At 36.7% G+C, this 18,460-nt stretch overlaps 1 protein-coding gene and 1 non-coding gene across 2 annotated transcripts; one reads left to right on the top strand and one right to left on the bottom strand.

Moving 5' to 3' along the window:
* Window positions 1-2,587: 2,587 nt before the first annotated feature.
* Window positions 2,588-16,312, top strand: GTPBP8 (GTP binding protein 8). Its single transcript, XM_068968449.1, has 6 exons — window positions 2,588-2,923; window positions 5,970-6,068; window positions 7,717-7,847; window positions 8,760-8,859; window positions 11,163-11,281; window positions 16,222-16,312. The coding sequence occupies exons 1-6, from the start codon at window positions 2,588-2,590 to the stop codon at window positions 16,310-16,312; spliced, it is 876 nt and encodes a 291-aa protein (XP_068824550.1).
* Window positions 9,228-9,334, bottom strand: LOC138093326 (U6 spliceosomal RNA). The gene has a single exon (XR_011146064.1). It is a non-coding gene; the product is annotated as a U6 spliceosomal RNA (small nuclear RNA).
* Window positions 16,313-18,460: the final 2,148 nt, after the last annotated feature.

Here is an 18,460-nt window from a genome sequence, read left to right on the forward strand (position 1 = left end):
GTTGATGGTGACTTGTTAGTTCCATGTTCCTTATCAGGCTCTGCTATCATAAAATAACTGATGCAAATAGTTACTCTGGTGCCTGGTCAGGCGGTGGTTTCAGTCAGTGTTTCCCCTAACAATTCCTTGTGTACCCTAAGATTTCCATTGCAGCTCCACAATAGAATTATTTTCTTTATGCCAATTCCTCCTGTTTCTAGCTTCCCTCTCTGACTAGCAGGCCTCATGGCAATGAATGCCTCATGCAGGCTTCCTAGAATACCTCTCAAACCCTTATAAGAATTAGCAAAAGTCTTTCATGCTTGGGCTTATTTCCACACCTGGGATCCCAACAATGTTGAAAGTGTTAGTTGCTCAGTCATGTACAACTCTTTGTGACCCCATCGACAGTAACCCACCAGGCTCCTTTGTCCATGTAATTGTCCTCGCAAGAAGACTGTAATGCAAAGCCATTCCATTCTCCAAGGGATCTTCCTAACCCAGGGATTGAACTCAGTTCTCCCACATTGCAGGTGGATTCTTTACTACTGAACCACCAGGGAAGCCCTCAAAGTTCAGAGTTGTCTGCAAATGTACCAACATACATATTCAGTGAAAAAAAGATGGACTATTTAATAAGTATTGTTGAGACAACTGGTTGACCATTTGGAAAAAAATAAAGCTGAATTCCTAGCAGACTCTTTTTATTAAAACAAACTCCAATTGTATGAAACATTTAATTGTGAAAAAACTTAAACCACTAGAATAAAAGATAGGTTAATTTGTTTATAATCCTAGAAAATTTTTCTAAACATAACACAAAGCTTAGAATGTTTAAGAGACTATTCAGTTTGGCCACTTACAAATTAAAAATCTACAATCAAAATCCTATTAAAAAGTCAAAAGTTAAAAGTTGGGGAAAATATTTTAAAAACATAACAGATAAAAGGTCAATGTTCTCAATAACTAAACAGTTATTATAAATCATTTTAAAGTAATAATCCATATAAAACATGATTTTTACAAAGTATATTTATTCTCTTTAATAATCAGGAATATATGAACTAAAAAAATAGCCTGCTTTTATAATGCCTACTTTGATGCTATAATATTTTGTTATTAGGAAGTAGTCCAGAGAAGGAAATGGCACCCCACTCCAGTACTCTTGCCTGGAAAATCCCATGGACGGAGGAGCCTGGTAGGCTGCAGTCCATGGGGCCGCAAAGAGTTGGACACGACTGAGCAACTTTACTTCACTTCCGTTGCAATTTCTTTAAAAGATAATTTTTCCACAGAAATATGAAAAATAGAAATGCACTCAACTTATGCACCAATCAAGTCCTCTTCTAGGGATATGTCCTACTTCCACAAGTGTGAAAAAATGTCTCTTTATGAGGGATTATTGTAACACTGTTGTAACAACAAAATCTAATTAGTGATCAATAAGACATAGGGGAAATAAATGGAATAATATGCCTCCTTTAAAAACAATCATTTATGTTAAGTATGTATTGATACAGGAAGACTTTCAAATACATTGTTTAAAAAATTTTAAGGCTTTAGAACAGTATTTTGAGTTAAATTGCAAACATGGTAACATATATACAAAACGTCTGGATGTTTACAATAAAGTGTTTTCTTATGGAGGCATGAGACTAGGGGATGGAGGCAAGCCTTAAAGCCTAATGCAAAGATCAACAAAAAATTAGGCGGGCAACAATTTCAGGCTACTTTGTTGCCTGAAACAACAAAGTCAAAGTTGTTGACCTTGTTCACTAATTTTTGTGTGACATTAACTCAAGAACTGGCCTGAATAGTCAATGAACAACCTGAGGAACCGCTCAAGAGATCATGAGCTAACCTTACTACACTGTTTGCTGCTAAGGTTTTAGAAGACCCATTGTCTTTTAGGTAGAAATATCTTTCAGATAGTCATTTTATCACGGTCGCTCTGTCTCCCATTCCAGCACTGATGAGTTTGAATGGGCTTTAAGAAACTTCTGAAATAAGATGTCGTTACGTAACTTCAATGAAACAACTCTTGAACACCTGTGTAAACTGTTTTGTTTTGTTTTCTTTTACTCTGTAAGAAATCTCTAAATTTTAATGACATTTCCTGCAGCTCTAGAGAAGGCGGAATGAATTACGAACTGTCTGCACCCTGAAAACCAGGTACTTTTTGAACGACATTTCTCACCCGCACTTTTCATTTCTGCGCAAGTGTTTTTGCAACAACCAGAAAGTGTGAAGAGTAAACCGCCCTGAAATCCACCAGAGCTTCGCACGTTTTCTTCTTCAGCTGAGCCTCAGGGCTCACACAGCTAGATATGTTTTCTCAGCTCTGAAAAACAGTTAAACAACCTCCCCAAAGCGACATACATGTCAAAGGCACAGTTATCAGGGCCAGGATGTGAAAAGCATCCAACCACTTTTCCCCCCGCTGCGGGTAACACCTGTCTCCAGCTCTTGGAACACAAAGAGTCTCTGCGGGAATCCAAGAGGCCATTGGAAACTACAATTCCCAGCAGGTTTAGCGGGAGCCGGGTCACGCACGCGCATTTCAGATCTTAGGATTGAGGTCCCGAGGTGGGACTTCTAAAAGACGAAAATGGCAGCGCACCGGCTGCGGCCGTGCGTGGGCAGGATGTTTGCGATGGGACCAGAGCTAGGGAGCGGAAGACGAGCTTACAGCGCGTTCCAGGCCTTCACGGAGGTTCTACGGCTGCCGAGCAAGCAGCTGACGAAGCTGGTCTTCCCGCTGCAAGAACTCCATGGGCATTTCGTCCCGGGCTCGAGGCCAGACCTTCACCTGAATATCTTCCACCCGAGCCTGGAGGACATCGCGCGGGCGGAGAGCTTCTTCACTGCCTCCGCCCGAAACCGCATCGAGTACCTCACCTCGGCGGTGCGTCTCGACCACGCCCCGGACCTTCTTCGCCCGGAGGTGAGCGCCGCAGCTGCCTGAGGGTACTGAGGGCTTGGGCCATGATTTTGCTGTAACCTATTATCAACTAGCGATGCTAGTGGTAAAGAACCCTCCTGCCGATGCAGGTAGACATAAAAGACACAGGTTCGATCCCTGGGTCGGGAAGATCCCGTGGCGGAGGGCATGGCAGCCCACTCCAGTATTCATGCCTGGAGAATCCCTTGGACAGAGGAGCCTGACAGGCTGAAGTCCATAGGGTCACACAGAGTCGGACACGACTGAAGCAACTTAGCATGCCTGCCTGCATTATCAGCACACCAGAGAGATTTACTAGCTTTGTATGGACGCGATATCATTATTGTAACAAGGTTTAATTACTTTGGTGAATAAGTGGGTGAAAGTCACTCAGTCGTGTCCGACTCTTTGTGACACCATGGACTGTGGAATTCTCCAGGCCAGAATACTGGAGTAGGTAGCCATTCCCTTCGCCAGGGGATCTTCCCAACCCAGGGATTGAACCCAGGTCTCCCGCTTTGCAGGCGGATTCTTTACAAGCTGAGCCACAAGGGAAGCCCAATTATTTTGGTAGTGAATATGAAAGACTTTAGAAGGCGATTAAAACATTTATCATTTTTGTTTTTAATTGAAGTAGGGAAAACATGCTGAGACAAACTGGAAAAAGTGAAGAATGCAAAAAGTAGAGTAGTTTTACAAATGAAGTGATCCTTATCAATACATAATTTTCACTCAATCTGAATTTACTATCATGTGCCAAAAAATCATATATAAATGGCAATAATCTGTAAGATTGTCTAAAACAGCTTCAGTGGAATTCAGTGAGTGTCCATTTTATGCATGTCCTGCAGTTTAATATTTTGTTCTGTTAAGGCTCAGTTCAGTTGCTCAGGCGTGTCTGACTCTTTGCGACCCCATGAATCGCAGCACGCCAGGCCTCCCTGTCCATCACCAACTCCTGGAGTTCACTCAAACTCACGTCCATCGAGTCAGTGATGCCATCCAGCCATCTCATCCTCTGTCGTCCCCTTCTCCTCCTGCCCCCAATCCCTCCCAGCATCAGAGTCTTTTCCAATGAGTCAACTCTTCGCATGACGTGGCCAAAGTACTGGAGTTTCAGCTTTAGCATCATTTCTTCCAAACAACAGCCAGGACTGATCTCCTTCAGAATGGACTGGTTGGATCTCCTTGCAGTCCAAGGGACTCTGAAGAGTCTCCTCCAACACCACAGTTCAAAAGCATCAATTCTTCAGCACTCAGCTTTCATCACAGTCCAACTCTCACATCCATACATGACCACTGGAAAAACCATAGCCTTGACTAAACGGATCTTTGTTGGCAAAGTAATGTCTTTGCTTTTCAATATGCTGTCTAGGTTGGTCATACTTTTCTTCCAAGGAGTAAGCGTCTTTTAATTTCATGGCTGCAGTCACCATCTGCAGTGATTTTGGAGCCTGTTTCCCCATCTATTTCCCATGAAGTGATGGGACCAGATGCCATCATCTTTGTTTTCTGAATGTTGAGATTTAAGCCAGCTTTTTCACTCTCCTCTTTCACTTTCATCAAGAGGCTTTTTAGTTCCTCTTCACTTTCTGCCACAAGGGTGGTGTCATCTGCATATCTGAGGTTATTGATATTTCTCCTGGCAGTCCTGATTCCAGCTTGTGCTTCTTCCAGCCCAGCGTTTCTCATGATGTACTCTGCATAGAAGTTAAATAAGCAGAATGACAATATACAGCTTTGACGTACTCCTTTTCCTATGTGGAATCAGTCTGTTGTTCCATGTCCAGTTCTAACTGTTGCTTCCTGACCTGCATACAGGTTTCTCAAGAGGCAGGTCAAGTGGTGGTCTGGTATTCCTTTCTCTTTCTCAGACCTCCATTATTGGTGATAACGGCACCATTGCGCTGGAACTTTTCCACTCGAACTCTACAATAATTTAAGAGTACATAAATCACTTAATGATTTGGAGACAGCATTGCTTTTCCATTTTTAAATTCTGGACTTTTGTGTAATTTCTTTTTAATTTAGTTTTTTTAATCTATATTATTTGATTTAATCTGCTAGAACATTTGAAATTTATACAGCATCCAAATCAGTTTATTTTGAAGGACTGACCACAGTTTTGCAAAATATATAGCACTGCTGGCTCCTGCTCACTAAATGCCACCCAGTTATATTAATAACCAAAAATGCCCTCTTATTAATCATAAAAAATGCCCTTACAAATTTCAAAAACACCCCCAGGGGGCGCTACCGCCCTCATTTAGAAGCACTGATTGCCATGTGTATTAATGGTTAGTCTCAGAAATATTTTGTTGCTTTCTACATTCACACTAAAGGAGAAAAGCTTAAATGGAACAAGAAAGGTCAAGAGAAAGAAATAATTATAATGTTGTAATAGTGTACTTTGAGAGTTTGTGGGGAAATGTGGTTTCAAACAGGAGTGACTTTAGAGCCAGTTTTGTTGAAACGCATGTAATTGTTAACTTCAAAAAGCTTTGAAAATATGGAATTCTTAATAAATGTTGCAGATGTTCTTGAGTGGCATATGTAATTAAAAGCACAGGTACAGATATAGATGTCTAGAGTTCAGTTTCCAGCTTCTTCACTTTCTAGCTGTATAATTTGGGGCCGGATATTGAGCCTCTCTTTGCCTCTGGTTTTATCACCTGTAAAGTGAGAAAACTTTTACAGTTGATAATGTTATCTGTCTCATAGGGATATTGTAAAGAGTAAATAAGAAAATAACAAGTGCTTTTAAAACCGTACCTGCCACACTAAAATCATTCAATATATAACAACTGTATATTAGAATTTGAAGGTTGACTAACCATAAGCTACTTTTTTATGGTTAATCAAGACTGAATAGTATTTACAGATTTTTACAGCTAATAGTGGGTTGGCCAAAAAGTTCATTTGGGTTTTTCTGTAAGCTGGTACAGTAAAACCCAAATGAACTTTTTGGCCAACCCAATACAATATATGATTTTATATATATATATATATATAAACTAGTACTCAAGTATTTTCTTTTTGCTTGTATAAGGTGTGTTTTATAGGCAGAAGCAATGTTGGAAAATCCTCTCTAATAAAGGCCTTGTTTTCACTTGCCCCAGAGGTTGAAGTTAGAGTCTCCAAGAAACCGGTATGTCAAAATTTAAAACATATCTGAACTACCTCTGAATTGACTAAGATGAAGAATAAATATGGGGGGGGGTTAGAAACCATAATTGCCAAGTTCCTAGAAAAGTGATTTCTTTCAAACAAGTGCTAATGTAATACATTTCATTAATGCCTGTGTATTTCTCTGAAGAAAACGGAAGTTATTTTAGTAACCTGGCCAGTATGTTGAAGAAATTTTCCTTGGTCCAGTCTTTTCTCAAGAGTTATTCCATTGTCATTCTATATTTGCTTCTATGAGAATGCTCATCTAGTTCTACATTGATTTTTGAAGGAAACAGCTTTAAGTGTATTTTTTTCCTCCTATAATCTTTTATACCTAGCTAACTCATATATATATATATATACACGAATCAGGCACTTCCCAGTTTACCCAGGGCCAAATTGACGTGCTTAATATCCCAGTCAGTTTGCTGTAATAGCTTTTTGTCATTTTCTCATTTCCTCTGCTTCCTTTTCCATAATACAGACTCTACCAATATTTAAGGAACCCTCTCCCCACCCCAGTTCCCCTCACCTTATTATCTATCCTTGGCAAAATGTTCCTAACAACCCAGGGCTCACTGCCCCCATTTCCTTACAATAGAACCCTTCCCTGAGGCTTCACTAATGTTTTCTTGCTCCCAGTTTCTTCACATAGTTGATTCCCTGATACTACCCTTGATGATTTTAGTCATTTGTTAACCCTTCTATCCTTATTCCCTTGTGTCCTGCCTCATCAAATGTCATAGTTCAACTCTGACTTCTAGGTAGGGTGTTTCCTTTCTGCTGTGAGAAGACAATGGAAGAATTATATTCTTGACATTTCTAACCTGTAATTATAAAGTTATTTTCCTATAGATAGACACATAAGTTGCCTGGGAACCTAAGCATCATTTATAAAACCTTCCTGAGTTCTGAACAATTGACTTTTAAAATTGTTTGTCATAATTTTTCCTTTTCTGATTAATAAATGTCCATGGACAGAAAACCACATGAATAAGCTATTTTGATCATCTTTACATTAATTGTAGTTGCACAGGTACTTTACAGTTGTACATGCTTTTTAAAAAAATGGCTTAATGAAAGCACCAAACCCATCTAATAAAACACGCCAATTGATTTTAGGCAAGTAATAGTCTAGCTACAGTATCAAACTTTGGTTTTTATGAAAACTTGTATGACTGACAGTAAGCGTTTAATTTATCCTGTTTGTGCCATAATTCATTTAAAGTGGAGATAATTCTTTAAAGTGGAAATATATTTTTCATCAGAGAATATCGACTAATGCAGCCATACTATTTAGACCAGTTCTCTCACTAAGAGAGAACTAATGAAGTAGGAAAACTTGAAAATACTCTGCCTGCGTATTTCTAATATGGATTTGAAGTTCTTAAATCATACAGATTCTCTTTAAAGAAAGATGAATTGGAAGGAGGAAGTAGGACCATCTAAGCTTATATCCAGCCGCTTCTCTTCTGTTTCTTTTTCCTGTATCGTCATCTGCATAGGGTTATCTACAGAATACTTTGATGCTCTTAATAAGTAATTATTGATTAACAGAAAATATTTTGAGTCATGAAATATACAAAGGACATATTTTAAGAAACTTATTTTTACATTTACTTTATCAGGGCCATACAAAGAAAATTAATTTTTACAAAGTTGGAAAATACTTTACATTGGTGGACATGCCAGGTTATGGCTATAGAGCACCTGAAGATTTCGTTGACATGGTAGAAACCTACCTAAAAGAACGAAAGAAGTAAGAAGCTTTTTTTTCTTATAATTGTTATATTTAACCCCTAAACATGTTTTCATGAATAGAACATTCTACACATGATGAACCCTTCAGTTTTATCAAATAACTTTTCTAGAAAGTGTACTTTATTCTCATAATATTCTGAACTATTTCGGAGGAAGGTATATACTGTCTGCTTAGTTTTTTTTCCTGTAAATTAGGTTAAACTTAAATTCAATTGTTTTCCTATATTGAGACTATAAGTAGTACATCAGCAGACTTTATTAATTTTTTATACCAAACTCTTAGCTGGCTATTTTTAAAAATGAAATTTGTTGGTTAATGTGGTGTTTACCAGATTTAAATAAACATCAGTAAATTCTGGTTATTCATAAAATACTTCTGACATCACAGCCTTGATAAATACTACTTTTATTTGTCTCCATAGGTAGTAGCCAGGTAGCAGGTCTATGTTTCAAGCATTGCAGAATATGTGGAAAAATTAATGTTGAACTTTTGAAGTATAAAAACATGTTTATAAGTAATTTGCTTGTTGTATCTTTACAAAGAAGCTAAGATAAAATACTTACACAAGAAAATACAAAATATAATGTGTTTGGTTTTGTTATCTGGTAGTCTTAAAGTAATATTTGAAGACTTAGACACTTTTATGGTAACTTTATAGTCATATGTTCTATATATGCTATTGAAAGAATATTAATGAATCTAGCTATTGAACATAACCAACACTGAGACCTATTGGAACTAGGATGGACTTCATGGTAAATTGAGAATTCCTTTTGCCTAAAGAAATTTTTAAATTTTGATCTGATAATTTTTCAAAAGACAATTTCTTAGTATAGTGAAGGTCGGGGTGGGGGAAATGAATAAGTATATTTTTCTTTGCTGTTAATCTTCATTTCTGCATTCCTACAGTTTGATGAGAACATTTTTATTAGTGGATAGTGTTGTTGGAATTCAAAAAGCAGACAATATTGCCATAGAAATGTGTGAAGAATTTGCATTACCTTATGTGGTAAGTATTTCTTTTGACTCATGGTTGCACTCAGAAATATGAGTTCCCTGTGTGTCTGTCGGTTTAATAAATGAGTAGGTCTCCTCCTCAAAAGTTAAAGGAGTACCTTTTAAAATGTCTTTTCAATTATTAGCCATTAATATTAAAATAAGTTCTGTGGTACTTTTATTCCCTTTCCTTCTCCTAGCTTTTAAATTCTTAAAATTATAGTCAAAGTTTTCTATTCATCTAGTGATTATAAATGCTTTTCCTTGTTTTGTTTTGTTTTTTTCTTTTTTATCTATTTATTTTTTTTAGTTTATTTAAATTTTTATCTTTACTTTATTTTCCTTTACAATACTGTATTGGTTTTGCCATACATTGACATGAAAAATACGGGACGCTTCACGAATTTGCGTGTCATCCCTGCACAGGGGCCATGCTAATCTTCTCTGTATCATTCCAATTTTAGTATATGTGCTGCCGAAGCGAGCACTGTTTTTTCTTTTTTAAATGACTATAAATATTTGCTAATACTCCTTAGTAGCTCTTTAACAGCAGCTTGACAGATAGTACTTATCAGAATATAAATGAAACTACAACTGAAAAATTTGCTAAACTAATTTGGAATTTAAGAACATCACAAAAATTTAGTAGGCTCCAGCACACAAAGGTAGGATGTTTATATTCTTAAGGAAAAGAAAATTTCTAATGAGAATATCTTACCAGTTCTTTCTGTTGTTTACCCTAGAATAGAATACAGATTGCTAGGTTGGTATCCTACCAATTTTGTTTTCTATGTTTTTCAGATTAAATGGCAATCTTCAAGTTCCTCTCTGAGGAACTTGACTATAATTTGGTTTCAAAAAATGTCAGAAAACCACTAAAATGTAGTGGTTTTGCAGTTTAATGCAAATCAAACCATTGTACCAGTCAAAAAGCTGTTTGTATTTGTGGAGTCATGGAATTCTTGGGGTTTGCAAATGCCCTTTGAAACATTAGAGATAATTTACAGTTATGAGGAGCCAAAGAATTGATAAACATAGTCTACATAGTAAAAAGAAAAAAAAAAAGGCCTGAATTTTCCCCAACCAGTTTTATTGATAATTTGATAATTCACTCCTAATTTGATATCATAGATATCATTTTGTGAAATCATATATTTTCCTCAGTTTTAACTTTAAGAAAATATTAGCCTTTTTCTTTGTAAAAGAAGTTGTGATAGAGGAATTAGGTATCAGCGTATTTCTCTTTATGAAGAAAGACTTTCTGCTTCTAACTCCTTCTGCCATTAATATTTTTTATGCTGTACAGTTTATTTATAATCATTATATTTTATTTTAATCATTTATATATTTTTATAACTGAAAAACATAAATGATTAGTCAAGAAATTTAATTTTATAGAATTTTCCTAGGAAAACTTCTGAAAAATACCTCAAGGTTTTTACTTTTTAATTAATTTTGTAATCATCACACCTTGACCTTTTTCTAGTATATAATTGTCTTTGAGTAAGTAAATTACTTCAAGTATTATATTTGCTGTTAACCCTAGTAAATTCTAGGGTTACTTGGAGTATAACTTTATTTAAGTTGGAATATAACTACAGTGGCTACAACCTACCAATAGCCTGATTTGTAATTTTTCCTTTAAATTTAACATATAAGGTAGAACAATTCAGGATTTTAAAAATGATTATAAATCAACCTAATAATACTTTTGTGTCTTAGACCACAAAATAAATAGTGATCACATGAAACATTTGGTGTATAGCAATGGCAAGTATGGCCCTAGGGTTCTTTTCACTGGTCTTGAATCCAAGATATTACGGCCCTGTGTGGTTAAACAGCAAACACACAGTGTATGCTTTAAGTATTGCATATATTAATTTATTTAATCTTTACAGCAGCTCCTTTAGAAGGTATTGCTTTTATAGATGAGGAAACAAGTACAGAGAGATTAAGAAACTTGCATAGGTCACCTAGTTGTTATTGAAATTTTGTAACTAAAATGTATAAAACTGTATATTAAGAAATAACAGTTGACCCTTGAACAGTATGGGAGTTAGGGGCACCCACCCTCCTTTCAAGGAATCCAAGTTTAACTTACAGTCAGTCCTTCCTATTCAAGGTTCTTCTCTATTGATGGTTCCTCCATATTGGCAGTTCCATATCCATAGATTTAATCAACCACAGATCATGTAATATTGTGGTATTTACTGTTGAAAATATCTGCATATAAGTGCACCTTTGCAGTTTAATCCCATGTTGCTCAAGGGTCAACTGTACCTTATTTCTAATGCTTAAATATTTGTTTTCCTACAGATGGTATTAACAAAAATTGACAAATCTTCCAAGGGACATCTTTTAAAACAAGTGCTTCAGATCCAGAAATTTGTTGACACTAAAACACAAGGATGTTTTCCTCAGTTGTTCCCTGTAAGGTAAGAGTTGAATTGTCTTTATGAACTAACATATAACTTTATGTGATAACAACCTTTAGCATTAAATCAGTGTTTCTGAAATTGAGGTATCCTTTTAAGATTAGGGGAGTTTGGAAGACTCTGCACTTAGCCATAATTTATTGGCTTTTATTTTGTCAACATTTTTTTTCCCTCCCCTCTATTCTTTCTTCTGTCTGCAGATTCTTGATGAATCTTCCCTATAGTATCTTCATGATCTTTCTACTTCAGCCTATTTCAACCCTAGACCACATCAAGCTGTAAAGGATAAGAATTTTCCTTTTAAAGGACCATATGTAAGGAAGAAATGCTTCATATAAGCTAGAATTAAGCATTGGTAGCAGACAGGATGGTTATTTCCTGAGCCAGCAATTTTTGTCAGATGTGGTTTAGCAATGAAACATGAGTTTTTACTTTCAGTGTACACTTTGGATACAGTAAGTAACCTGTATTATAGCAGAAATACAGTGCCACTCCTGTGTGATTTCCTGACTCTGACTTCTTTGTGGAAGGCACTATGATAGCTCCTACAAGAAATTACATGGAACTGTCCTCTGAACAGTCATTCTAGTTCCTACCGATCCAGATCACAATTGTCTGTATGAATATGCAGTCAAAGTCTGTCTTCATATATTTCTACAAAATGCTTTTCCCCCTTGACTTACATTTAAGTATTTATCCTGTTCATTTGTCTGTGTCTGATAGATACAGTGGAAACTCCTATGGGCAGGAATGAAATCCTGTTTATTCTTAGAGCCCGGAGCCTTGTCTCAGAAAAATAATTGCTTTCTTTTAAATGTTTAATAACAAGAAAATGAGACTTCAGCTAAAAAGGTAAAATAAACACAAGATGGGCAAATTATGGCTTAACAGCTGCATTTATTGGGGAAAAAAAAAGTTTTACTTGACTGTAGGCTGAGTTGAATAATATAATGAGGCTGGGGAAAAACTGATAAGGTTGTCTTTAGCTACAGTGTTAGAATTACAGTGTCCCAAACAAGGGAGTGATCAAATCGTAGTCTCACACTGCTTTAAGCTGTATACTCTCAGTTCAGTCAAGTCCTATTGTGGCTTGACATTAAGAACAGCTAGAGCCATCTGAAAACAGATGGTCTTGGGGGAGGTTATGTCACTAGATCATTCTAAAGACTTAATTGATCCACAGAGTAAGCATTTCTGTTTCACAGATACATTACAGGTCAGAGAAGTGAAGGGAGTTTCAGAGAAGCATTTGCTGATATAGAAAGAGCATGGACCTCAAGGGTCAGACAACCATGGTTTTGCACGGTTCCTCTGCTTCTTGGCAATAGCTTTTAAAGCAACTTATTTCATTTTTTGAGGAAAAATGTGATGGTTAGAAGGATTAAATAAAATATATTGCAACTGATATACACATATTAGCCACATAATAAAATTAGTTTCTTTCCTTCCCAAAAGTCAGTCAATGGCAAGATCAGGCCAACAACCTGAACTAACAGATTCTCAGTACTTTTTAGAGGTATTCCCTTCTTTAGATAGGCTGGCATTTTCTGCTGCATGACCTTTGAATCACTGTGCCACCATACTAAGTGACTAAGGTACTGCAGAAGCCACACAGTACTCAAAAGTCTTACGAATTGAGACACATACAAGAGGTGCCAGCTTTCAAGAACTTCAACGTTCAGGATACCACAGTGACCACATACAGGAAGTTGTCAGACTGTAGTTCTCAAAACCCAATTCAGATAGTAGAGTTATTTATACTCCTTGCTTTTATTTGCTTGACCAAGCCCCAGTACATCCTCCAAAAGGGAATTTGACCTAGTCATAGGATAATTATTATAAAATAAGACAGGTTTTATTTCCTCCTCTTCCTGTATGATATTGGTAGGAGAAAGGTGGAAGTGTGGGTAGACATGTAGTCCAGCAAGGTTTGGCCTTTAAGCCTGTTGGCAAAAGTTTAAGTGCTCCCCTTCATGTCTGAACTCTACCCCAGCTGAGTTAGAGAAGTAAAACTGACAAAAGGCCCCTAAAGTTTGATGCTGGGATCAATCTGTTTTTATAACTCATATGGAAGAAATATATAAGTAGGCACAATATAATTGCTTCTGTGGTTTTCATGCAAACGAGAACTGATTCTTAGGACAAAGAAAATCATGAATTGACAAAAATGTTGCGAAGGAGTTCATGGTGCCATAGCTAGTGTGTAGACTATCCAACTTGTGTCTCTTCTTTAAACCATACATGTGTAACTTCAGTTCTAGCTGAGAATCAGTATGGAGGCAGCTTTATCAAAGAGAATTAGCAACACAGCAGAGAATATTTTACCTGTTTTATATACACATATACACCGTGTGAGTGAAGGTCACTCAGTCGTGTCCGACTCTGCGACCCTGTGGACTGTAGCCTACCAGGCTTCTCTGTCCATGGGATTCTCCAGGCAAGAATACTGGAGTGGGTTACCATTTTCTTCTCCAGGGGATCTTCCCGACCTAGGGATTAAACCCAGTCTCCCACATTGGAGGCAAACGCTTTAACCTCTGAGCCACCAGGGAAGCCCCCATATACACCATACCTGCATCCATAAAAGTCATAGTGTCTTCATAAAAGTCTGTGTATCCCAAGAAACCATGTGTTCATTTCCATGCTGACAAATGGATGAACAGATATGGATAGATACAGTAAGACAGAGCAATAATAGACACAATAATGCTGACAGTGATTTTTTTTTTTAAATCATGAAAAGTCTGTATTATCATGGTAATTTAATCTTTGTCACAAAAAGAACAAATTAAAGAGATCAGAATTTTAGTCTGGGAAATAAAAAGCAAAATAGAAGATATTCCAATGGCATTTTTCACAGAAATAGAATAGCCTGAAAAACTATGTGGAACCACAGGTGACTCTGGATAGCCAAAGCAATCTTAAGAAAGAACAAAGCTGGAGGTATCATACTCCTGATTTCAAACTGTGTCACAAAAGCTGTAGTAATGAAACAGTATGGTATTGGCATAAAAAGAGATATATAGGTCAGTGGAACAGAATAGAGAGCTCAGAAGTAAACCCATGCAATATGAGTGGTTAACTTTCAAAGGAGTCAGGAATATACAATGGGGAAAGGACAGTCTCTTCAATAAATGGTGCTGGAAAAATTGGACAACCACATGCAAAAGAATGAAACTAGGTTACTATCTTACACCATACACGAAAATTAACTCAAAATGGAAAAGTACTTGAATGTAAGACATGAAACTATAAAATTCCTAGAAGAAAAGACGCTGTAAGCTCTTTGACATCACTTTTAAGTCGTGAGTATTTGGATCTGACTCCAAAAGTAAGTGGGACTATATTAAACTAAAAGTTTCTACACAGCAAAGAAAATTATCAACAAAATGAAAAGTCACCCTAATCAATGAAAGAAGAAATTTGCAAGTCATATATCTAATAGGGGTTAATATTCAAAATATATAAAGAACTCATACAACTCAATGGTAAAAAAAAAAAAAAGGATTAAAAAATAAACACAAGAACTGAATAGACATTTTTCCAAAGACATACAGATAGCTAACAGGTGCATTAAATGATCCTCAACATCACTAATCATCATGAAAATCCAAATCAAAACCACAACGAGATATCACCTCACACCTGTTAGAGTGCTGTTATCAAAAAGATAAGACATAAGTATTGGCATGAATATAGAGAAAAGGGAATCCTTGTGTACTGTTGGTAGGAATGTAAATTGGTGCAGTCCCTAAAGAAAACAGTATTGATTCCTCAAAAAAACTAAAAATAGAACTACCATATGATCCAAGAATTACACTCCTGGATATACATCTGAAGAAAATGAAAACATTAATTTGAAAAGATATGTGCACCTCCATGCTCGTTACAGCATTATTTTCAATAGCCGAAATTTGGAAACAAGTGTCCCTCAGTAGATGAATGGACAGAGAAGATGTGGTACTGTACAGCTGACCCTTGAACAATGTGAAGGGTTAAGGGTTCTGACCCTTACCCAGTCAAAAATCCAAGTGTAACTTATAGTTGACCTGCCATAGCCATATTTCCTCCAAATCCCTGGATTCAACCAACTGGATGTAACACTGTGGTATTTACCGTTGTAAAACATCCACATGTAAGTGGCTAGAAACAGATTAGATCCATGGTTTTCAAGGGTCATCCTGTACACACAAATGGAATACAATTCAGCCACCAAAAAGGAGGAAATCTTACCACTTGAGAAGACATGAGTGGACCTTGAGAGCATTATTCTAAGTGAAATAAGTCAGAGAAAGACAAATAATGTGTGATTTCACTTACATGTGGAATATTAAAAAACAAGCTCAGATGAGAAGAGAGTCATGGTTGCTAGAGGTAGAGGTTGAGGGTAAGAAAAAATAGGTGAAGGTCAAAAGGTACAAACTCCCAGTTATAAAATAAACCATGGGGATGGTGTAATATACAATATAGTTACCACAGTTAGTAATGCTGTACTGCATATTTGAAAGCTGCTAAGAGAGTAGACCTTAAAAGTCTTTTTTTTCACCACAAGAAAAAAAAATTGTTTACTATAAATGGTGGCAGGTGTAACTAGACTTACTGTGGTGATCATTTTGCAATATGTACAAATATTGAATCATTGTATCCCTGAAACTAATGTTGTGTGTCGATTATACCACAGTAATAATAACTTGGTCTGGAAAATAAGAAGCAAAATAGTAGATATGAAGTTTTTAGAATCATGAAGGAAACAGATCAGATGATATGGATCACCAGATTTAGAATATTGCAAGAGGTGCTGAGGAAGAGAGGAAAGGTAGGACAAATTAAGATATCCTGTTTCACACCTGTTAATAAATAAATTTTAAGTTAGGTGAATTCAGATCTGTTACTACCTCTGAAGTAAGGAAGAAAATGATCTTTTTTTTTCCCCCCCACAGTGCCATGACCTGTTCTGGAATCCATCTGCTGAGATGCTTTATAGCAGATATAACAGGAAATCTTAAGACTACTGGCTTCCAGTTTAGCTGAAGATTCAAAATTGTCTGTGCCAACTGCAGTTAAAGACAGAATTTCAACATTGTTTTAAATGTTGTGTATCTGTAATTTGCAGAAGAATCACTTCAGCTTTAAAACCTGCATATTTCCAAAGGAAGAATGAATTTGTGCCTATAGGGGCAGAAAGGTTTATACATGATTGAGTTATGCTGTTCATTAGAAGAGATACCAGCAGTTTTTAACAAACTGACTGACAAGACCATATAGAAGTCTGTAAAATGAAAATCTGTTTCCTACCGTGTAGATGATAGTGAGAGTGTTACTCAGTCGTGTCTGACTCTTTGTAACCCTAAGGACTGTAGCCTGCCAGGCTCCTCTGTCCATGGCATTTTCCAGGCAAGGATACTGGAGTGGGTAGCCATTCTCTTCTCCAGGGGGTCCTCCTGACACAGGGATTGAAGTCAGGTCTCCTGCATTGCAGGCAGATTCTTTATTGTCTGAGCCATCAGGGTAGCCCCTACTGTGTAGATGATGGTTTGCCATATTATTCATTGGGTTTTTGTCTTTTAAAGGAATATCTATTACTCTATTTTTTAAAATATTACAATGCACTAGGTAAAAAGGGGCTACTTTTTTGTTAAGCACCGATACATGGGTTGAAGGTAAAGTCTTATGTTATTGTTCAGTCACCAGGTTGTGTCTTGACTGCCACCCCATTGACTGTAGCGTACCAGGCTTCCTGGTCCTTCACTATCTCCTAGAGTTTGTTCAAATTCATGTCCATTGAGTCAGTGATGCTATCTAACCACCTCATCCTCTGCCACCCTCTTCTCCATTTACCTTCAATCTTTCCCAGCATCAGGGTCTTTATATGTATGGCTATAACTTATCATTTTTCTGGAGACCTCATTTGAATATAACAAAAATTATTCTTGATAAAATTTCAACCAGTCCATAATGGCAATACCACTTATTTCAGGCTGAGGTCAGTCACTTTCACAGGGTTCAGAATCAGAAGACCAGAATTCAAGTTCCAGTTCTAATATTTATTACACATTAGATGTTTCTGAACTTCTTTTGTAACTCTACCTCAGAAGCTATGAAGATTAAAATGTGAAAAGAACATCTATTTATTCTACCTATTTGTAAAGCAAAACCAATTCAAGTATATAGCAAAACTCATGGGTAGATTTATCACAGAATACATCCTGTCACAGAGGAAGTAACATTTTATCTAGGTTAAGACCAAAGAAGAAAGTTTTAGGTATGAAAGTTGATTTGCACAGGGCAAGAGAAAAAAGTTGATGGGACAGTTTATAAATGGAATCTTCCCATTAGGATTCAGAATGGAAAGATAAAGCCTTACTTTGGAATAATGTTAGTGGAAAATATTTTTATGAAGGTGTTACTGACCTAGTCATACAAGTGGTTTAGCTTTTCAGAGTGAGGCTGAATATTAAAATGTTATAGCAATACACTGGATAAAAAATTAATGCTATAAAACAACTTTTTGACTTTTAGAAAATTCAGTTCTGAATGTTTTCAGTTTTATAGTTAATACTACTAGTTTATTCTAACCAGCAGTGATTTAAACTTTAAGAAGGGGGGGGGGGGAACTTTAATATGGGCGTTCACCAAGTAAGATATATATTGATAGTAACAACAAAATTATCTTAAAAGTCATCTTTCTGCCTGCCAGTGTTACTTTACAGCTTGTCTTAGCCTTGGCTTTTGTTCTTCTAAAAGGAAGGTCTAAGAAAAAAGCTTGTGTCCAATAGTTTACTGGGGATGTGATTCCAGGGAACAGGAATGAAGGGGAAATGAAACAGATGGAAGGAAAGCCAATCAAGGAGGCAGTGAGTTGGAAACAGCATAGCTCTAGGGCTTGATCTTGAGGGATCTGTGGAACCTTATGAAATGTGCCTCTGAATTGTCTTTGAAGGGAGGTTAACAAGTTGTGTATGCCCAAATGCCAAGCAGTTCCTGTAGCTTGTCAGAGGCGAGAAGGCAAGGTGTAGTCATCCAGTCCTGCTTGAGACTGGTTATCATAGTAGTGGCTGCAGTAAGAGGCCAAGAAGATTTGAAATGACACATGAGAGGTCTACCACACTGCTCTTATAAATGACCAGAGTGTGTTAATGCCACCAGAAGGGATTAAATTGGTATTTACTATGATGATGC

Source organism: Capricornis sumatraensis, chromosome 1 (assembly GCF_032405125.1).
Source record: "Capricornis sumatraensis isolate serow.1 chromosome 1, serow.2, whole genome shotgun sequence".
NCBI classification, from domain to species: domain Eukaryota; kingdom Metazoa; phylum Chordata; class Mammalia; order Artiodactyla; family Bovidae; genus Capricornis; species Capricornis sumatraensis.